We start from the raw sequence: 23171 nt of genomic DNA, 5'->3' as shown, positions 1-23171 counted from the left end.
TCTTCTCTTTCTTTCTTCCCCTCTTTTCTACCTTTTCTCTCTGTTTTTTTCCCTCTTTTCTCCCTCTTCTCTTTATCTGAGTAACTTTACTCAAGTACTGTCTGTTTTGAAAGACAGAATAAACAGAAACATTAAAATATATAACAAGAAGTACCATGAAAGTGATTAATGCACTTTGGATTATTAATTCATATTCACCTTTCAATGGCAAAGATGTTTTATCTTCTCTTTTGCAGTATGTCCCAATGGAGTCAAGTTCAGCAACTGGAAATAAAGTTTTTGGAGCAGGTAGACCAGTTCTATGATGATAACTTCCCTATGGAAATCCGGCACTTACTAGCACAATGGATAGAAAGCCAAGATTGGTAGGATTTAGTTTATTTTTTCTCATATGATTTCAGTCAAGACTAATTCTTTCATTATCTGCCAGATTTTAGGGTGCTCTTTTGTGAACTGTGCAGGCCTCTGCACCCCAAGAATAGTATTCCACTAGTAATGGATTTAGCCCATTGAACTGTCAAGGTTTAAATTTAAGGAATGTCTGGAGCTGAGGTTTAATTTGAGCTTAATCCTAAACAAAATCCAGTAAAAATTGTCTAGCAAATTAATGGCATTACAGGTCTTTCATAGAGAAAAAAAAAAAACCAACTCAAGTTAGTTTTCAATGGAAATGTATTTACCTTTTACAGCATAAAACTCCTCACTTGTCTCTGCTGAAAGCTGGATATACAATCTTGGAGAACAAGCCAGCCATTTGCAGGAATTGTTCTCTAGAAGATGAATTTATGTACAAATTTGCATCAAAGTCATTGGATGGTTATCTTGAGAAAATTCTGAACTACATGTCAAAGCAAAGTTTATATTCATCATGCCAGAAAGGGGCATCTTAATTTTTCATGCTAAATCCACAAGACTATTGGAGGACTATTGCAAAAAAGGAGAAAAATCTGGAAAGGAATATAGTCTTTCCTTAGTGTTTATAGCTCAGTGTTTATGGGGCTGTAAAAACATGGGAAACATTAAAATCTCCTTTTCGACAGATTTAGCATGCATATCTCAAAAACAGACATCTGCCATTTGTGGAGCAAGGAGAGAGAATATCCCAAGGACAAGGATGCCATGCAGTCCAAAGTCTATCTTCCTCTATTTAGTTCACTAGCATCATTGCCTTTCATGTTCCATAAACAGCAGAACCAGTAAAGCCTGATTGTGTTTGTGTCCTTTGTCCCCTACACACCCTTCACCAGTAGCTGCAGAGTCTTCCTGTTTCCCCACATATTGTGGCTGGGCGAAGGCTCATCTGGTGCCTGGTGTGAAGACCTATATCTGCTGACTGGCCATCTGGCTGTTTCCTCCTGCAGCAAGTTATTACTGCCATTTTCCTCAGTGGAGGCAGTAATTTGGATTCCTCCCCTCTACCAACCTGCCAGTTTTACATGAAATCTGTAAGAACATACTATCTTTTGGACTTCGAGCCCAGTGTCAACTTTGAAATGATATCTGTGTGACTGGCAGAGGGAGAGGGACAGCATGCATAAGCCCCAAGTCCTCTGAGAAGCAGGCTAAAAATGATTAGATATTCACTGGACCAGAGACTAGAAAACCCTGTTTGTCTCCCCTCTGGCTGACTCCATAGGCTGTGCTAAGAACATCCTCACCCTGTTTTTATAGCTGCATACCTACGTGAATATAAATAAAAAGATCATAAAGTCAATCATTCACAAACCTCTAGCTATGTGCAAGTCACCATATATTTAAAGCCTTTGTATTCCTGCCTAGATTTATGAATAGACTGTAGTTTTCTGTACAGATAGATTGACACTCGATGACATTTTAAACATGCGTGGTTCTCAATTGTTGATTCTTTAGGGAGGCTGCATCCAACAATGAAGCAATGGCAACGATCCTGTTGCAGAATTTGCTGATACAAGTGGATGAACAGCTGGACCGGGTTTCGCAGGAGAAGAATCTTCTCTTAATACACAACCTGAAAAGAATCAGGAAGCTGCTGCAGGTGGGTTGTTACTGCAGATGACAAATTACACACTGATTTCTAAAGGCAGTGCTCAACCTCTGCCGAACAGTTTGTTCCTGTGCACAGCTCAGAGCTGTCCTGATTGCTATGGACTTCCAGCAGCTATGGGAAGACCAAGCCTTCAACAAGATAATTCAAAATACTAATTCCACTGGCTGTTAACTTTGTGGAACAATAATTCACATTTTAATGCATGCTGCTCATTTGCAAGTGCTGTGGCTTCTTAGCTCTGTGTGTGTCTGTTTCAATGAGACTCTGCAGTGCTTATGGATGTTGATGTTTATCGCCAATGTAGTTGCCACCTTTCAGACACAGATACTTAACTGTGGAATAAAAACACATATTTGGGGCTTAAAGCAGCAGCAGCCTGAAAAAGGAACCCTTGTAAATCATTAGCATGTTTGCTGTTTTATGCTTAGCTGGGATTATTTGTTATGAATAGCTTAAAGGATTTTCCGTTAGGCTTCTGCAAAATGATATTTATTTTGATTGGCTGAATGTTTCTCTAATAATTGTTTATCTAAGGCAAGGATTCTCAGAGTTCCACTTCATAAGTCACTTACTTCCTGACATCTATCTGTCTTCTGCATAAACCAGATATTCATCTAAGCTTAATGAAAGTTTGGGGGTTTTTTTCTCTCCTTTGATGGTGTTTTCCATAAGTACTTAAATGACAATTATATTGCTTGCAAAATATTTTCTTTATTTGAGAGAGATATATATACTGGTCTGGAAAATCTTAGTATAACCTTACCAGTTGTTTTGTTTTCTTTATGGCTCTGTGTCTTTCTATTCTCTATCCCTAATGGAGGTCTCTTAAAAATGTGACAGTATTTCCATTGCTATCACTTTTTCTTCCAGTGTTATGCAAGCAGTCTCATGAAACTTAAAACTAAAGTTGCTTTTGTTTCTTTTCTGGTTTTTGCAGCAGCACTACCCATAGAATCATAGAATAGTTAGGATTGGAAAGGACCTCAAGATCATCTAGTTCCAACCCCCCTGCCATGACGCCAGATTTACTTAACTGCTTCTGGAGCTAACTGCTTAAAAGGTTAATCCTGTTATTTCTGGCATGGTCTTGGCACACTTTACCACAGTAGGGCCAAGAGAGAGCTGTATCACCTTAGTAGAGGTATCGTCCCACAGCAGCATACACATAGAAAGAGTGTTTCAGGTCACTGAATTGCATTGGTGTATTCCTGGCTTAAAACATTGTGCATTTATGATTATACCACCACAATGTGCACCAGCAAAAGGACTGGTATATATTTACATAAAGGCTCTACAAAATTAAGCTTTCTCACTCTTCCTTCTCCTTTTCATTTATTTTGTCCTAAAACTTTTACTAAAGCTTGAAGTGGCAGCTCTGCATGCCCTGTGAAATTGGGCATACCAATGGAAGTAATCAGGCCTTGGGCACACATGGCCAGGTTTACATAATAGGCAGAGTGAAAATGGACAGAATAAAAACCACTTCCCTTAAGTCCTGGCATGTTTGGAAAGTTGTATTGTGACCTGCTTCCCCAAGAGCGTGAAGCAAAGCAGGCTCATTCCAGAAAAACAAAAGAAGGGGAGTTTTAAGTGATTTCTGATTAAGTGGTTACTCAGGTGGCAAGGATCTGAGTACAGAAGTTAGCAAAATACTGAGGTGTCTCCATCACAACTGTACAGCTATAGTATACAACAGACCTAGTCTTTTCCTTCTCTAGATTAAGCAACAGAAAAAGTCTACATGGGGTGTCCTAACCCATAATTTCACTTGATTGCTGGCTCTGGAAAGAAATGCCACACAAATTGCAGTGTGCACCAATGTGTTCTATCACCCTGTAGCACTGCAAAGCCCTGACTTAGCAAGCTTTCTCAAGCACCAAGGTCTCCCTGCTCCCTTGGGTTGCACAGGTCTGTAGCTTTGCAGTCTAAAGCATGATGAACTTCCTGAGAGGATGTGTTATGCTGGAATTATACCACTTATTAAAAAGGATCTCAGTCTTGAGAGCAAAATAACACAACAGCTCTCTCCATCGCTAATAATGTTGGCCTTTTTCCATTAGATCAAGACAGCAGATAACCTGTGTTTGGATAAAAAGCTAATCCTTCAGTTTCAAAATACAGGTGCGAACCACCAGATACTGAACAGCACTTTCACTATTAGACCTCCTATGACCTTTCACGCTATCACCCACAGTCTGCTCTTATTGCCAAATAATTTCTATAAACTGGAATAGGGCCAGATTGGGGTTTTTTTACTGTTATTTTGGATAAGACAAATCATTTAAACTTTGTCTTAAGACATCTGTGACACAGGTATTTTGGATTTTTGTGTAACATATTATGTTATGACTTCTAATTTGTAGAACATAGATGATAAATGCATTTTCAGCTGAAGTATGGGCTGTGTGTTCTACAGAGTTGCACAAGAAGTCTCCTGAGCTTCAGCTGTTAAAATTACAAAAATGCTATAGTGGTTGTAATCAGCTGACATCCTATTCTTGTTATTAACCATCAAGTTTTATTAATGGAGTATGTATGAACTGTACATGACCTAATAGACAGGATCTGCTGTAATGTCCTCAAATTTGAGTATGCAAATTATATATATATATATTTTTTTTAAATGCATCACTGATTGTATTTTAATGCTGGAAATGGAAATTTGGAACTGGGCATTAGCTCCTTCCCACAGCTGGAAGCACTTGCAGACCCAACTCTTGCAATCTGAGCTAGTTTGTGATTGTTTCATGAGACCACATCAGTAAAAGGTGACTGATGCACACAGTACAGTGCCATGGTCCCTTTCATCCCAACATGCCATCTAGAGAAAGGGAGACTGGAAGGGTACGCTGTAAAACTAGTGAGGTATTTCACTGTCTTGGATGGAGGGAAGACGAAGTTCCTAAGAAGGGAAGCAAGCTGCATTTGTGAACACCTTTTCCTTTCTGGTGACTCTGCAAACAGCATTGGTTTGGTGTTCTCCGAAGGTGAGTTACCACGAGCCCACCTTCATCTCTGCTCTCTAGCGCAAGCACTTCTTTGAAATTTCACAGTTCACTCCCCTTCCTTCCCCTCCATACCACATACACAGACATACAGACACATGTACGGCATGCACACACACACACACACACAGAGCTGCTTCACCTCAATACGTGACCTGAGTGCAATATTTGCTCATTATTTTGAGCCCAATTGTGTTACCATATTGAGTAATACTTGTCAAACTAGATAATGCTGGAAACTGGTGTTTATCGCTATGGCAGAGCAGCATGGTGAGCTCTGGTATAGGTTATCAAATACTATGACAATAGCAATAAGACAGTAATTAAAATTGGAGAACACACAAAAGCCATTCAGACACAATTTGTAGTTCTTTACAAAAGGCAAAGTGAGAGACTAATGTTTCATTAGAAATATAGCTAGATTATTCAGAGCAGCCTTATAAGAGGAAGCAATGCACACTTTATAAATGGCTTATGTAGCTGTTTTCTAGACAACAAAGGACTCATTAAAAACAACATTCCTGATGCTGTTATTGAATCTAGAGAATTATGCCCATAAGTTACCAGCACCACAGCCAAGGACACCCCATTTGAAAGACCTCTTTGGGATTAATTTCTGTTATAAAATGGAGAAAACATTCTGTTCTGAACTTCACCTGAAGCATCCTTACATAAACATCTTAGTTGCTCCATGAGAATAATGATGGAAGCAACGGAAGAAGTGAGAACTTGCTTGCTCCTACTTGCAATACAGCTTTGGGCAATTTTAGGTGTTCTGAAGGGCAAAGAGTAGATGTCTTAGCAGGAAGACTACTCTGCCTGGCATCCTTGCTTTTAGACCACAGGGACCATTCCTATTCTCTCACCATTAGAGAATAACTATGGAACATGGCATTTCTGCTCAGGCTGCTGACATTCCAACATTATCTTGAAGCAAAAGGAAGCACTGACCAGTAGACATGTGATTTGACAGGGTTACAAGAACTTGAAAACAGTGCTGAGGAACTTAGCTGAGCAGCTGAGGTTGCTGTTAGCTCTCAGTAACTTGCCTCTCTATGTCTTGCTTTCATTGAAACATCGCTTCTTGACGCTAACCTGGTATAAATGCACACATTCTGTTAAAATCAGGGCCAGCATTTTAGGTTAAAATCCTTAATATTTACTTCTTACATTACTATTCCTTCTTTAGTTAGTAGACTGGATTCATTTTTATAGCAAGCAGCCTTTTGTTGCTGTGCTCTTCAGTGAGAAACAGAATAGCACAGTCACTTGCTAAGGTTAAATTTTCTGTCCATCTTCCTACAGAACTCCTGCCTCTCCCCCAGCACTGGTTCTGGAAAGGGATGATGAGAGAACACGTTTGGAGGCAGTGCGGAAAGGGGGGGGGGGGAAATTATGTCTGTGGTTCTTTCTCCTGCTTAAAACCTAGATGGAGAAAAGCAAAGCAGCTTAGTGCTGTGCAAGGCAATGGTTTGTGCTGCTGCCATGACAACAAAACGTGAAGGGCAAATGTTAAGCTTGTATGAGCTGCCTACCACTTTTAGGAGCCAAACTGCAGCTGCAACAGTCTGCACAACCTTAGCCCATGAACAGTTAACAGCTTAGTTTTCAGAAGAAATGCTTTTAAATGACAGGTAACCTGTCCCTGATGTAAGCCCCTGTGCAATACAGGAATAGATTTGGCACTGAGGGACAACCCATGACATAGAGGCATACATGTAGGATGGGCACTGTCCATCTTCCTGAGTGACGTGCCAAGATCTTTGGTTAGGGGATTGCAGCTGGGCTGCAGTGCACCAGGGGAGGTTTGGAGTAGCCCGGGAATCAGAAATGGTCACCAGACCCCAGTGTTCCACCCCTCCACTTAGGAGCAGTGCTAGTGGGCGATTGCCTGTCAGTCTCTGTATAATACAGGATGTTAATCTCAAGGATGTTGTCCCCACTTCACACACCAAGCTGGAAACTGGGAGCACACAGCAGGTGCCTGCTAGAGAAGATGCAGCTCTGTGGGAAGCAGCCTGTCCTGTGTAAGGACCCAGGTGAGCTCCCAGGAGCTGAAGAGCCATGGGCTGTTCTGCACACCCCGATGGGTGCATGGCAATGACAGCAGGAAAAAGCAGGAATTCCCAGAATCATCCTACTCATAATCAAAGCTGTCATTTATACTCTGGCCTCAAGACAGCTTCTGAAAGCAATCCCTTCTCATTAATGGCAACATGCATCTGTGTCACATCACTGTTTACGGTATTCAGGGGAAAATCTGATTACATAAATCTTCTTTTATAAAAGTGAAATACCAGATTTCAGGAATAATAAGAAGGGCTGCTCTGTTCATTTACTGTTGAAGCCTGAGTTAATGAGTATACTGTGGGCTCTGGGGAACAATTTGCTGTAAATGATGTATATTCATTTAATACTCACAGCAGATTCTCAGGTATCGGTGAACTTTACTCACTCACAGCCCTGCTAGAGCCTAGGATGAGGGGAGGAAGGGCAAGAGGGATTCTGCCTGAGCAAGCAGGTCTGAATGATACCATTAGTACCTTGGGGTGTGCTTACAAAGGGAGAGTTGAGGCAGAATAACCGAATTTGCCAATTCACATCACCAGTTATACCATAACAGGCTTTTGGAAGCACTATATTTACACTATAAAGTTAGGAAATAATACTTTAGTCGTATTTCTTTCTCCTGTACAGCCCTAACTTTTTTAAGGAAAGATCCTGAAGAGCATCTGAAAGTATCTTCTGTTATCTTAAATAAACATATATTAACATTATGGCACTTAATTCTAGATAAAATTTACCCTGTTTCAAAGTAGTACAAACAAATAGCACCTTACTTTACACAATGCTGTTTAAAACATTAACACACTAGGTGTTCCTGTTTCTGTTTCAGGTTCCCAGTTATACTCCCCAGCTTGTTTCCATCTGAAATGAGAATAGACCATCTTTGTGCTTCTCCAGATAGATCTAAAACAAACATATAAAGGCTTTTAGTTCAGGTGACTGTTTACACAAGTCACTGTACTGGAAAGGTACATGCATGAGGGATCCTAATGTTTAAGTATATCAGAGAAAAAGGACAAAATAGCATTAGATCTGAAACAGGACATTCCAGTCAGCACTTTAACAAACAATTCTGATAAGCACTGTGCTGAGAAGCAGTTCCAAAAAATGGAAACATAGCCATTAATGTTAAAGTTGCAGTTTCCTGTTAAAGCTTACAACAGGGTGAGAATGGAACAAAACAGAGAAAGTTTCTAATACACCACAGGAGATCCATTTCAGAATGTTATTTACACGTACTTGGTGCTCAGGTAACCTGCCAGATAACAAAGCAACAGCTTCTAGTAGGAAATGTGCTTTGAACCAGTTATCTAATTCAATTCAGATTGAGTTAGTATTAGCTTCTTGCCCCCAGTGAGTTTTCCAGTTCAACCATTAAAACTGATTACAAAAGATTCTGGCCTATGAATGGGAAACTCCACACAGAAGTCTGTGCTAAAACAGCTGCCTGCTGTTTGCCATCATGGGCTGGAAAGTGCACATCAGCTAGTAAGGATTTGTAAAAATTACTGCTACAAGACCAAAAAAAGGTTACTTCTTAAAAGTAATGTATTTTTGAATTCCTAGTTATTATGTAAAGAACACAGTTCTAACACTTTATAAATATTTCAGTTTGGTTTTGTAGAACAAATAAGTGTTAACTTTGAAACAGAAGTAAAAACACAAGCAGACAAATTAAACAACCTCTTGTGGGCTTTGTTTATTGTGGAGTATTAAGGACCCAGTTGCAGTCAAATATCTGCCCAAGAGGTCAGTTAATAATACCCAGCTCTTTGCGTCCAGAAGATGGAGTGAGAGGGGGAAATCAGTCCTCTGTCTCTTCTGCTGTTTTATGCTTTTTCATAGGAAACATTCTACTTGTATTTATTCTGAAACAAATCTCATTTAAATAAGAAGCATCACTGCATTATTCATACCCCCTGGCAGCGCAGATCTATCTGATGATGAGACCTATAGGCATATATTTTCTATAGCTGTGTCTCACCCTATGCTTGGAAATCTGCTGTTTCTATAGACTGTGCCCTGACCGGGTTTAGTTTCTTCTGGGAGGGACTCAGCAGTAGAATTTGGGGGCAAACTGGGAGCTGAGAGAAATATCTGTGTCTTCACAGCTCATTCACTGTGCTTTTATAGCTTTGCCTATTGCAATTTGGTTTCACATGCCCTAAAGGGTTGAACTTTTGGAAATTACACATTATACGATACCAAAAAAGCAAAAGTACAACACTACAGACCCATGTGTTAGGACTTCCCACACATCACAAGAGTTGTCTAAAACAATGAGGTTTAATGCCTTTAAGTTCTCTCACGTATTTCGAGAGGAGGAAGGGGAAATCTAAAAATAAAAGTCAACAAGAGCAGTCTAAACAGATAGTGTCTCAGGTACTTCCTCTTAAAGACCTACATAAAACAGAGCCATCTTCCTAGTAGAAAAAGATTTTTAGAGTATTACTCTTAATAAATCTTAATTAAATCTCTTAATAAAGATTTTTTAGTATTTAATCCTGTTTGAATACAGGATTTCAAAAAACTCCCAAGCACTTTACCTATATCAGGGTAACACAAGGACAGACTCTTTGTATTCTAGTACTGTCTTCACTGGACTTTCTGCCTGAATGCATAGGCAAAGGTAGAAAACAAATCAAGGCAAAATGTTTGTCACATTTGATGGTGAATATGAGAAATAAGTGTGGATGGAGGATAGTTATGTCTATCACCCACACTTTTCTTTGAGATACCCAACTATAGCAGTCTTTTTTCTTTCAAAAATAAAATAATAGATAAAAGGGTTTTTTTATCTTTCCCCCCCTTTTTTTTCATTACATGAAAGATGAAATATCTGCTTATCTAGAAAGTTGCAGAGTATCAGACTTAGTAAAATAATAAGCATGTTACAGCTGAGCAACAGGGATGGAAATGTAGTTTTGCTTGACTTTGTAATCCTGTTTCCTATCTCTCTCTGCCCCATCTCCCTTCTACCAGCTGCTTTAAATACTTGTTCAACTTCAACAAAAATACAACAGTCATACCAGTTAACAATTCCATGCCTCCAGATAAAGCTCTTGCTGTATACAATTAAAAGGCTCAAGCAAGGGTTTTATAGCAGAAACGAGGAAAAAAAATACAGCTGATGTTTTTCACAGCTTAAAAAAAAAAGGGGGGGGGAAGCGAATAAAGAGGAAATCAGGGGAAAATAAACAAATTCTGAAGAGCTTTTTCAGAATTACAAAGCACTAAAACCTACTCAAGTTCTTTTTAGGTCATCTTGAAAAACGGGATAATCAGGTAAACCCCTGACTGACTTTCTAAAGGTTGAACAGCACATACTTCTACATTAAAGCATCTTCACATATTCCAAATAGTTCAAGCTGCTTTAAAATTTGGCTCAAGGGTCTAAACTGGGCACATTACAATGTATACGTTGTTTTTTGCAGGAATGCCTCTTTGTCGTTCTTCACGATGTAGTAAGATACTACCGCAGCAGGTGTCTCTGGGGTAGAGAGAGTGCATGTTGCACGGTGACAGGGAGGTGTTCTCCCAAGGAAATGTCATCAGCATTCAGAGAAAATCTTCCTCTGTTCAGAATGAAAGTTTAACCTCCCCGGTTGCTTGAATTCAGCATCATGCTGCCAGTTACTGAGAAGAAGCATCGTTGTTTGTTGTGAACTGTGGTATGAAAGACCTCATCAAAACTGAAGGGAGGAAAAAGAAATTTTCTAAGAACCACAGAATTACAGTAATGTTTGTTAGCAGATAAGACTGATGTTTCCCATTGAAACCTCAGATGAAAATTGAATCCTCAATTTCTCTTTATTGGTGTTTATCAAAACAGTTATAAGTTTTCTGCCTAAATATGTAAACTTATTAATACAATGTTGCATAACTACAGAATTCTCACCCTTCCCTCCTTTCCTGTCAATACTCATGTCACATTAAGTTAGGATTCCTTCATCCCAAGATTTTTATTGTTAAATTTCCTTTATATTCCAAATTATACTCTCTTTCAATGATAGGAAATAATTTTCAATTAGTAATTCAGAATTGAAGGTCATCTTGAACAAATTCTGCCCTCCATCAAAGACAAAATGAAAATGCAGAAGAACAGCAGTTGGCAGAAGGTAGATAAAGGAATACGAAGTGGCATGTTCTGAAGTGTAATTACCTTTGAGAAGTATAAAACATGGGGGAAGATATTCAGTATTATTCTTTTGACAGTCTAAAACATCGGTTATTATGACTTTTAGTAATTATTGTTATTAAATAAGTTACAATTATTGAGATATTTAATGTTACAATTTATTATTTATCATTTTTTATTATGGAGTTGCAATTCAACTGCTAGATTACTGCAAATGAAGCTATTGATAAGATCCACCATTATTCCAGTCTGAGAGACTTCTGCTTCAGGAGAGCAGGTGGCAGTTCTCTGTTGACCTGATTGGTATCTGCTCAAACTGAATCATGCTGAACAAGCACTGGACAGGCACAAGTATGGGAATCACTATGGGCACAACTTGTTATTAGAGCTTTACAAGCTAGAGGAGAAATAGGAAAAAAACAAGGGAATATTCACTTAATCTCTGGGTTCAGATGGTTTTCTCTTAGTGAAACAAAAAGAAAAAGAGAGAGTTTTTGCATATGAACAGTATCTAGAAATGCTAGGAAAGTCCCTCATACCTGGCATGTTTTGTGGGGGATTTTAAAACATCCCACTGTTAGAAGATTTTATTTAAGTGCCTTTTCCACATAAACACATTTTCCAGCTCCAAGAGAGAATTTGTATTTCTCTTGACTTTGGTAAATAGCTTTGGTTTGACTCCTTTTTGTCACAGGGTAAAAACAAAAGGCAGCCATCAGTCCTTTGAGGGCTTGAATTCTGTTGGGCAGTGGTAAGCCAGGACTTAACACTTCTCAAGCTTTGTAGCTTCAGATAGCCTACAGGTACCAGTGTGAGGTATAGTCCTCATATAATAGCCATCTGTGTGGAAGGTGAGACCCTGTTTTACCAGCAAACAAGGAGAAATGAACAGACATTAACTGAAGAATTAATATGCACATCCATGGATTTACACCAGATGTCTCACCACAGCTTTCATCCCAAGCTTCATTAAAAAGGTGACTTTTTCCCCTCTTTAAGGTACAGTTGAGACAGGCTTAGCGATACAACTGACTGCAGAAACAAGGCAGGCCTGTTTTCCCCTCTCCCAGCAAACCTCTGCAGACTCCACATGTGCTAGTCCTTGACAACCACCTCATCCTTTGCTCACTGAGGAGCAGAAAACCCGTTCAGCAAAAGAGCACAAGAGGTTTCCATCCCAGTTAGCAATATGGGTTGGCTTGCTAAGGAACCAAACAGGCACCAGACTGGCACGAAACAAGGGCTGGCACCGCACAGCCAGGAGCATAACCATTCTTTGCAGCAGCTACTTTTCTCTGGCTGTTGCTGTTGGACCCTACGTTTACCTTACTTCTAAATGAAACTCCACTCTGCTCTTAATCTACTGCAGGAAAAACACATCCATCTCCCACGTTCCTGTCTTCCCTTCCCAAAATTATATCCTGACATAAATAAAGCAGGCTATGGATATATTCCTGGACCTGAAGTTCAGTTGTGCTGAAGGGAGTGTGCAGTGGGAACATAATTACTACCCCTATAGCCAGGAAGCTGGCAGGGAGAAATGAGCAACGAGCAATGGCAAATCTTTGTCCGACATGGAAATCAGCAGTGTATCCTTAATGTTAAAGTCCCCCCTCACTGCCCAGCAAGGGCATGCTTAGTGTTTCATCTGAGACTGCCTGTCTTGGTGTAGTATTTATTACTCACCACTTCTTTTTGCCAGAGAACTCCTAAAATCACAGTCTAGCCCATCACTGCTGTCCTCAGGGTAACTGAAACAGACGATTGGTGGAGTGAAACACCACCCTGAATGGCTTTTAATGAGATCAAAGGAGGCACAGCTGTGGTTGGCACTGTGGGGCATGTACTTTGTCTTGAGAAAACTTCAGAAAACATTAAAAAGCTAAGTTTCATTGCCAACAATTCCACAGCAGTCAAAGCTTCTTTACAAGTGAACATTTCGCACACTATTTAGTTTTAAAAGTCCTATGGCTTTCACCTTAGTCTCTACCTGGAGCCATGGTATAACCAACAATGCAGTATTTAACATTATGCAGCTCAAACCAAGTCTCCATGATTAAAATGACCATTTTTAATATCTTTGCCTTATAATTGAAGTCAAAACATATTATGAAAAAGCCTTTCAGATTATTTAGATATCATACAAAAGCATCCAGGAAAAGATTCAGTTCTGTTTGTCTAGTAAAAAGTGTTAGAAATTTATGTTCACTGTCATCATTGTAGTTGGCATATAGAAACAGTGTTCACATTTCTATCAATCAGATGTGTTCATACGCTTGTTTCTAATGCAACAATTGGTGTGAGATACCAAAGGAAAATATAGCATCAATATAAGTAGGTGCAAACTTATTTTGTCACATTTAGAGAAAGCAAAAATAAATCAGGTTCTGAGTGCAAGCAAAATATGATGAGAATAAAAACTAATCAGAAAGAGAAGAAGATAAGTCCAAAACCAGAAAAGATTAATTCAATGAATGGCTAAAAACTGTATGAGGAGTGAATAAAGGGCATCTGAATTAATATGTGAATACTAAACAAAAGGCATGAAGTATATTGAGAAATGCTATAAGAATACATCACCACGCAAGAACCTGCTTGAGAGTCCTCAATCATTCCAATTTGATAAATACAGCACAATCAGTTCAGTACCAGTTCAAATTGTGCACAGTCAGTGCATCAGCAATTCTACACCTTATTTTACAGTGGTGCAAAAATATAGACCTTTCTTGGTTCTCAGGCTAAATTGTTCATAGACATTAACATTGAAGTCTTCTGCTTTATGCTGAGGAAGCTTTTCTGCTTGCATCATTACCATATTGATATGCTCACCTTTTTGTGTTGGCAGAAGTGCTACATGCCAACAGCAGCATCCTATTGACAATGGAAGACACGATAAAATCGTACACAGAATAGGCTGATAGGAAAGCCCTTTCAAAACAGCTGTGTTAGCAGTGCAGCAATTTGATCTTCAGATGATGTACATTGGAGTTGTATCTTTGTAATCACTGTAGAACATTATTAAGTGTTTTATGGCAACAGCACTAACTAGTGCTGCACTGCAAGGCTGAACCAGCACTAACAAAGGTCGAGAACAGTAGGAGAGCCTTTTCCATCCGAACCAAACCGTAGTTCATAGACACTGAAGCACATTGTGATTTCCAGAGTGACACCTTGAATTCCAAATTTCAAAAAGTTGCATTTACTTGTGTTTGCAGGGCAAATATCATGGTAATCCCATGCATATAGCAGTGATCATCTCGAACTGTTTAAGAGAAGAAAGAAGAATATTGGCTGCAGCTAGCATGCCAGTACAGGTAATGAATTACATTTCACTAATCTGCTCCATGTTAATCTATTCACATGCTTTTAGGACCAAATCCTGTCCTTTCAATTCACTAGAGTGATTTGTGTGTGCTAGGGGTTGCCAAAGGTTGCACTTTAAACTCATATTTGTACTTCATTAGTGGCTCTACTGCTGCAAGCATTGCTGTATAAGGGAATTCTATGTCACAGCTAATCTTCAAAGAGTCTAATCTGTGGGAAGGGCTTTAAAGAGATTATTCCTCACAAAACAGATGTGTATATTTTAAATGATGCAGTGCATCAGTTCATATTAATTATGCAATGTAAAAGACATTCCGTCTGATGTTGCAAAGGCATTGATAGGTTTTATATAACACTTATATAAAGTTTTTTTCTTCAAATAACATAAAACCATCTGGGGAAATTGTTACATGATTGAAAAACAGATTGAATTTTTTAGTCATATGTATTCTTTTTGATAACCTGTGGATGTATGAGTATCAGGTCTTTTTAAGAAATCTAATAATATGTGTTTCAGTTTCTTTAATTGACTAAATACTTAATGTTTCCAGTATACCCACACCCTTTCACCATTTGGATTTCAAAGTTAAAGCAGCATGTTCTTCAGATCTGTAGAACTAAACAGATTTGCCTCTTTACATCAGTCTCCAGCTGGTTGAAGGCTGGCTTCTGAATTCCCTGTCTATGCTAGGATTTGTTGTACAGTTACTGTCACTCGTTGGTATTACTCATCCACCCATTATCTGGTTCAATGTCTTCCAGGGGCCACTGGAAAAATCTCTGCAGAACTCTGTGGTTTCAGAACGACAAAGAAATGTAGAACACAAAGTTTCAGCCATCAAGAACAGTGCTCAGGTATTATATTTGTCCTGTTTGCTGCTTACAGAGCCATGCTTTCCACAGACGTACTTGAACTACCTGTAAACTGGGTAGCTCAAATGCTTTTGCCCAACCATTTTCAGTTATTCTGAGGACCTCAGCCCAGACATACTCAGGACATACCTGGATCCTCAGGTTTTTACAGCTGCTCTGGATCCAACCTCTTTTAAAGCTATCCCACTATGTGAGTTTCAGGCAGACCACTGAGTGCAATAAGAACTTACCTACTGTCTCTAAAAAGACATGAGGTTCAGTAAATGTATTTCTGCAACTTCACCTCTTTGCTAGCACTAGCTAGCCTTTGTGACCTCTGAGTCACATACCAAGGACTTTGTAAAGGCTATGTGACATAATTACGTGTTTAGGAGACATGAGGGGAGAACACTGGGAGCTGATGGTTAACAGTTCTCCAGGAGTTTCCCATACCATTGCAGGGCAGAGCTGGGCTGAGCCAAACCTGTAGCAGTGTCCCACAGAGATGACCTTGAAAGCTCAGTCATAGAATACATGCCTGTTCAGTTCAAGGCACGGTAAGGATTCATATTACCTACAGTCTCTTTACTGCTACAGCCCCACTTTCAGCTCTGCAGTCTTCATGTAGAAGTTACATTTGACATGCCTGTGTCTATACCATTCGAGAGCCCTACTTGTATAGCAGAAAGAGGTCCTAGTAGCATTTTCTCATCAGTGTCCCACCTCCATGAGGAAGAAATGTCAGATAAATTGAACCCTTATAAGGATAAAGCTAGTTTTAGAAGAACGTGATACTAGATCTCTGTATATGTATTAAGGTAAAAGAATTGCAGGGCAAAAGCAAGGCTGCAACACAGCAGGCTACCATGCTGCTCCTTCTGCCTGTGTGGGGATGGGCAGCCTGCCCTGAAGACCAGTGAAAATGAGGTTTTTTTAGTAGGTAATTAAGTTGAACACAGAAATCAGCCAGTTCTTGGTGTATAGAATTTCATACTTTACACATATAATTTGAAAGTTTAGTATCCAAAATAAAGAGGAAACAAAAATGGCTTAATTCTGTGTGTCCTAATTTAGCAAACAAGTGTTTATATTTTGACAGGCACTTGCACATCTCAGGGAACTAAAAAGTGGGGTTTTTATGAGTTGTTGGCAGAAGCAAGGTTCCTATAAACAGCATAGAAAAGACCTTCGAAGTAAAACAGATGATTGCATACAGTTTTTCTTGTTTTGATGTGTCTTTTCTTGAATTATCATTGTTCGGTTACTAGAAAACACCTCCTAAACTGTTTGCAGCACATATGAAAACAAACCCTTACAAAAAGTCAAAGCAGCAAAAATGTTTCAGTTCTTCACCCAAATTCCTAAGTAATTCTCTAAATGAAGTCTCTGAGCTCTGCTGCTGTCTCTGGCTCCATCTTACTTGGCTTTGCACACCCCATTCCAGTTCCATTGAAGTCAATGAAAAATAATCCATTTGACTCATTTTAAAGCTCTAAGATGAGTGTTACGTTATTGGCATAATAACTCTAATTTAGCTCAGGCTAAATGGAGTCATTCCTACTTTCACTGTGCCACTGAACTAGTAAACAAGTGGTTAAGCTCTATCAACTACTGTTTGAGGGCAAGAGAATAATAGTTGGCTTTCTGAACAAGCAAAATGAATCTGTACTTATAAATGTGCATTTATAATCCAAGCTTTTTAAAAGTTTACAAGATAGTAAATGAGAGTTCCCAGAACTAATTAGGGTTTGTCAAATGGTAGGAAAGGAAAAATACTACATATGCATTTGCCCATCACTGAACAAATTCCTTTTTATGTTACTGTGAAAACCCAAATAACTTTACTTTCTTTTCCCTGGGAAAGATGACTGATCAAGATGTCAAATACTTGGAAGACTTGCAAGAGGAGTTTGACTTCAGGTATAAAACAATACAAAGCTTAGGTAAGAGGTTTTGTAACTTTTAGATTGTCTATTAAACGGCTGATTCTGCAGCTAGACCCCAGTATCAGGGAGTTTTTGTGTATTAGTATTGTGGTTTATCAACAGCCAGCAAGTAAGCACCACACAGCAACTTATTCGCTCCTCCCACCTCCCCACTTCCCCACCCTTTAGTATGGGGAAGAGAATTAGAAGAGTAAAAGTGAGAAAACTCATGGGTTGAGGTAAAGACACTTTAATATGTGAAACAAGAGACATGCTCACAAGCAAAGCAGAACAAGGAGTTCATACCCCACTTCCTGTGGTCAGGAAGGTGTTCAGCCATCCCCAGGCAAACAGGGCTCCATCATGTGTAATGGTTACTTGGGAAGACAAATGCCATCAGTCCGAACATCACCCCCTTCCTTCTCTATAGGCTGTGCATGACCTCATATGGTCTGGAACATCCCTTTGGTCATTGGGGTCAGGCGTGCTGCCTGTGTCCCCTCCCAGCTCCTTGTGCCCCCATCCTGCTTGCTGCTGTGGTGGGACGAGGAGCAGAAAATGCCTTGACTCAGTAAGCTCTGCTCAACAACAACTAAAACATCTCTGTGTTATCAACACTGCTTCCAGCACAAACCCAAAACACAGCCTCATTCTAGCTACTACAAAGAAAATTAACACTACCCCAGCCAAAACCAGCACAGTTACTCAGATAACGTATGTAAACATAAAAATGGAGGTTTTGTTGTTTAGAAAGCCTTGGAACATAATAATTTTTTGGGTTAACAAGGTAAAGAAGATCTTGTCAAATCAGTATAAATATTTTCCATAGATAAGATGCATAATGGCATGAACAGTAGTACTTTCTTTAATTTAAAGAACTTTTCCATTTTCCTCACTTTTGATAAGGCACTTCCTTGGATGCAGAAAAGCCTCTTCTTTTCCTAGTAGAGTTGTGCAAAACTGATTTTTTTTAGCCTCTAAAGGCTAGTTTTAGCCTCTAACTTGGGTTTCTATTCTTTTTTTTTTTTGACTACAGCGGTGATAACCTGCTGGTAAGCACTCAATGCATGTTTGATCAGTCTGTGATGGTTGAGATCTGCATATGGCCACAGTCCTTGCATGATCTCTTTCAGAAAAGAAACTGAGGTCCACCTGTGTCTGCTCAGATATCTTCATATTATCTCCCTTTTACCATGTAAAAATATTGGGCTTGAAATGTCTGAGTTCTTAAACGTGTCAGTCCTTCATGATTAAGGCCTGATGTGGCCAGATAATCAGAAGAGAACAAGCTGATATGATTTAATGAGTTGTTAATCATCAGGCCAATGATAATTATTGGCCACAGATAAGTGAAGCCTGTCCCACTTTCAAAATGAAACATGCTTACATAAATGACTTTCAGGGCTTAAAATTTCACTGTGTCAACAAATGCTCTACACCAGCACAGCCAGCTTGTAGTACCTTACAATACGGGTGAGCAATTGCTGTGCCTGAGCTGACAATCACTTACTTGTCTGCTTCTATTGAAGCATCTACCCTAACATAATAGGACGATGTCAGTCCAGAGCTTAGCAGAGGCACAGTTGGCACCCATTTCTCTTTTGAAGGTGGCATGAAAGATGCGGAGCAGCAAAAGGTGGGGGAAGGTGAGGGCGGGGGAAGACCTGTATATGAAGAGCATGGGGCAATCTTGGGGAAGCTTGAAACTAGTGCATGATCCAGAGAAGGGAAAGAGAGAGGGAAATACCCAGTGAGATCAGTACTCCCAGCTGCTGAAATCCCCACGGTGATTAACACTATCTCCATTTCAAATGCCTAACCTCCATTCTCTCAGCCAGACCCATAATTCGCATCAAGTCCAAAGAGCTTTAGTCTGACTGCTGACACCACAGGCATGTTTCAGTAGAGTACAGATCCATCACTGATCCAAAGACAGATGTACATAATACACATGCAGATGCACATAAGACATTTATAAATTTCTAGGTATCATCTTTATGTTCTCTACCTTTTCCTGTTCCACATACACACCTAAAACGTGGACTCATAAAACCTTATCTTAAACTTGTACTAAAGCTAGTCCATTCAAATGAAATATGCTATCATATAACCTATTGATATCTGCAGTTTATTTTTTCACTAGCTCATGCTGCACTGTGGTCATGGTTTCTTTCCCTCCTTTCCTTATAAACACTCACACGCAGCCACACATGCATTTATACTGCTTTTTTTTCATCCCCTGCAGAGCAGAGTGACAAAAACAGCACCCTCATTAAACAGGAAATGTTGGCGTTGCAGGCGATGCTCAATACTTTAGACTACAAGAGGAAGGTTCGTGACATGTTCTGTGGTCCCTTTGCTTCCTCCCCTTATTCCCAAGCCAAGCACTCAGATGTGTACATGCACCTTTTTAGATTCTCCTCTCAGAACAACAAATAACAAAGGAGTTGAAAATCCACATATAGTTTAAGTGGGTATGGGTGATTTTACCTAGCAGTTAAGAAACTGGCAATTCAGTAATGGCTCTATCCAGGATATGGTTCTATATACCTTAGAAGTAAGGTAAGGGCATCTGTACTAAATGGATAACTTAGCTGGCAATCCATAGCTTTTAAAGTAAGTAAAATACATTTAAAGTAAATGTAATCTAATAATTGCCAAGAAAAACAAACCAGAAAAACAACAACCCACCAATGGTATTTGCTCTGTTCAGCAACTGAGACAAATACGACAGATATTCCCCTGACCACTTCTTTACTAGCATGGAAAACTGTACATTTAGGCAATTTGTTCAAGTCCACGTACTTTTTACGGTTAAAAGCAAGCAAGCAAAAAACCCCAATGCACTGGATGTGATGCAAATCAAAAGGAGAACTTTTTGACCTTGCAAGTCCTTGTAAGTGTCAGCTTTTTGGAGGTGTTATGCCCACAGAGAATGCAACAATCCTTCCTCCCACCCCCCAGAAAAGACGGTTTACTGAGGAAGAGTTCATGAAGATTCAGGATTTATTTCAGTTACAACGAGTGATGAATCCAGTCACCTCTGAGTTACAGACTGAAGTGTGAGAGACCAAATACAGTTACTTCCAAAATAATTGAAAGCAAATGCAGTCAGCATTTATGACACTTGCTGAATTTTGTGGCTGCTCCCTGTGGTCAGTTAGTGACACCTCTCCTATTTTACAGGAAGTACTCAGTAAAATAGGACGTGTGATTCATGAAATCGATATGCTTATGAGCAACATGCTGACTGAAGAGCTGATGGACTGGAAGAGACGGCAGCAGATTGCCTGCATTGGGGGTCCTCTCCATGGCGGGCTTGATCAGCTCCAGAACTGGTAAACTTGCCTTGAGCTTTTGTTTCCACTGAAAACCACAGGAAGTCTGCTGCACGTGAAATGATCATTCCTTTAGATCAGCTGCAACAGCAGCAAATTCATGAGTAGCTAAGAAAGTAAATAGCTAAAAATACGATTTGTTTTGGTGGACAGTATTTGCTATCCAGAATTAATAATATTAGTGAACTGCTGAGGCTGAGCCGCTGCTATCACTCATTTTTTGGCTTGATAGTTGTTCCAGATAAGTGATACATGCCCTCCTGGGGGTTTTGCTTGAGTAAGAACTGTGCTGACTGAGCTTATCGCTGAGGACAGTGGGAGTTTTGTCTAGGCAGGAGCCGGGTAGACACTTTATGCTTTGACTCACTAGGTACATCACTCCTCCAGACTTCAAGCTATGCAGGAATTGAATGGCATTAGTCTCTGGTGGCAACTTGCACTTTTGATTGCAAATCAAAAGATAATAGCATTATGTTTAAAAAGATAATGCAGCCAGGGAATGTCAATGTCCTGATAATTTCTTTCCCACCAAAATTCTCTCCTGGCAAAGAGGAGGTAAAAAGAAAAGAAGGAAAAGAACCAAAAACCTTCTTAGGCTGGAATAAAAAAGTAATTTTTGCCTCTCCCTTTTTTTTTTTCCACTGAAGTTTTTTTTTTGTTCCAATTAAGATGTTAAAATAGATTAAAAATGTGATTTTATACACACATGCCCATTAAACTGTTAGCAAGTGTGCTTGTATTTAATTTTCCTTACTGTTTTTACACTTCCTCAGTGTTGGTAACTTGTGCATATTATATAAATATTATCCTTTTAAATAAGAGTGCATTTTGCAAAACTACTGAGCTATAGGAAAGCATTACATTGGCACAGCTTCCCCAGCATGTTTTATCAGCAGCATGTATAGATTTCTTCTGGATTATCACACAGCATAGCATTGCTGTTGATGACACCCAATGCGTAAATATTTCCTTTTGGAATTAAGTAGTTACTTTGCCTGATTTATTCGTATACTCCCGTGAACAAAAGATGAACGGACATGAATCTGGATAAAGCTGGAAAGCACCAGTCAGCACTGATTCTGATTTCCCCAAGCAAGAACTTCAGTGGCCATTATGTTCTAAGAAATGGTTTACAGGGAAGATTGCAAACTAATCCTTTGTCTTGCTGTAGTTTCACGCTGTTGGCAGAGAGTCTCTTTCAAGTCAGAAGGCAGCTAGAAAAACTGGATGAACTGCTGACCAGACTGACTTATGATGGGGACCCAATCCCAGTGCAAAGACCTCAGCTGCTGGAAAAAGTCAACTTTCTGCTGTACAATCTCTTCCGGAAGTACGTAAGCTATCGTCAATGTACATAAGTTTATTTGACTTGACTCTGATTTATCGGCAACAGTGAGATCATATTGTTAAGAAGGAAAAAAATGAAATAAGTTTGAGTCCCTAAGGATCTTGCAGACCAAGTTGCCAATATAAAAAGTGTGTACAAACATCATCAAAACTCCTAGGAGCTGAAGGTGCCAGGCAGCTTCTCATGTTCAGCAGTTAAAGGTTTGTGATCAAGTTCTGCCTCTAAGCGAATACACAAAATCCACTTATTTCAGTATGAGTTATGTACATAGTGCTGAGAAAAGTTGTGGTGGTTGGCTGTGGTTTTTCAAAGTAGCAGGTGCCAATTTGTTTCTTGTCTTTCCTCTTCCCCACAAGACATTCTTCCCCGTCCAATTTGCCCTTCTATGAATAGGTAAATTATCATCATCCCTCTTGCCTTTTTTACTGGCTATACTGGAGATACATCACAAATGACTATCTGAAAACAAAACATGGTCAACTCTTCTTTATAAAAAAATGAAAAAAGAGAAAGTGATTGTTTAATTCCATTGGAGCCAGGCTCTGCATATTCATGCTCTGTTTTATGGTTCTATTAAAAGTCTTGGTCTTCCAGACTTTATCAGCCTGGTACTTTAGGACTATGGAATTCTTGGTTTGGGGGGTAATTTTTTAATGTATGGAACAAGTCAGCTCTAAGTTGGACCACTGGATCATTCTGAGAACTGAGAGTTGGAATGCATACCTCCCGCTTCACATCTGTGGAGAAATAATCTCTAAAAGATACAAGCACTTCCCTCGCCACCCCACCCTGCCTAATACAGCTCCGTGTTTATGCATATTCCTCACAATCTATTGTTTCACTTCTTTTCACACAGCTCATTTGTGGTTGAAAGGCAGCCCTGCATGCCAACACATCCCCAGAGACCAATGGTTCTTAAAACGTTAATACAGTTCACCGTTAAATTAAGGTAAGGAAGGGAAATCTGATATAAACTCCTTCATTTGCATACGGAATTTTATGCTAGTTGAATCTAGAAAGCAAAGCAGACCAACTTGTGTTAGAGACCCTTTTGACTCCATGGAGATTTTCTGGAATGGGGATATAAGGGCCACAGGACCCGTCATTCGTAATAAGTGGCAATAAAGAGTAAATCAGAGAGGAAGGAA

General features: G+C 39.5%; 1 protein-coding gene across 1 annotated transcript in view; it reads left to right on the top strand.

Annotated features, from left to right (window-relative positions):
* The first annotated feature begins 233 nt into the window (after nt 1-233).
* Nucleotides 234-23171, top strand: part of STAT4 (signal transducer and activator of transcription 4) — a 38758-nt gene continuing 15820 nt past the window's right edge. The window contains exons 1-9 of the mRNA XM_005145574.3: nt 234-365; nt 1870-2014; nt 14452-14550; nt 15323-15415; nt 17277-17355; nt 19583-19668; nt 20524-20675; nt 21847-22005; nt 22880-22972. Coding sequence (XP_005145631.1) covers nt 238-365; nt 1870-2014; nt 14452-14550; nt 15323-15415; nt 17277-17355; nt 19583-19668; nt 20524-20675; nt 21847-22005; nt 22880-22972 — 1034 coding nt within the window. The 5' untranslated portion in view covers nt 234-237. The remainder of the gene's footprint in view (nt 366-1869; nt 2015-14451; nt 14551-15322; nt 15416-17276; nt 17356-19582; nt 19669-20523; nt 20676-21846; nt 22006-22879; nt 22973-23171) is intronic.

The sequence above is a fragment of the Melopsittacus undulatus genome, chromosome 8, assembly GCF_012275295.1.
Source record: "Melopsittacus undulatus isolate bMelUnd1 chromosome 8, bMelUnd1.mat.Z, whole genome shotgun sequence".
NCBI classification, from domain to species: Eukaryota; Metazoa; Chordata; class Aves; order Psittaciformes; family Psittaculidae; genus Melopsittacus; species Melopsittacus undulatus.
Note: the sequence above shows the minus strand (reverse complement) of the source record. Positions and strands in the feature narration are given on the sequence as shown.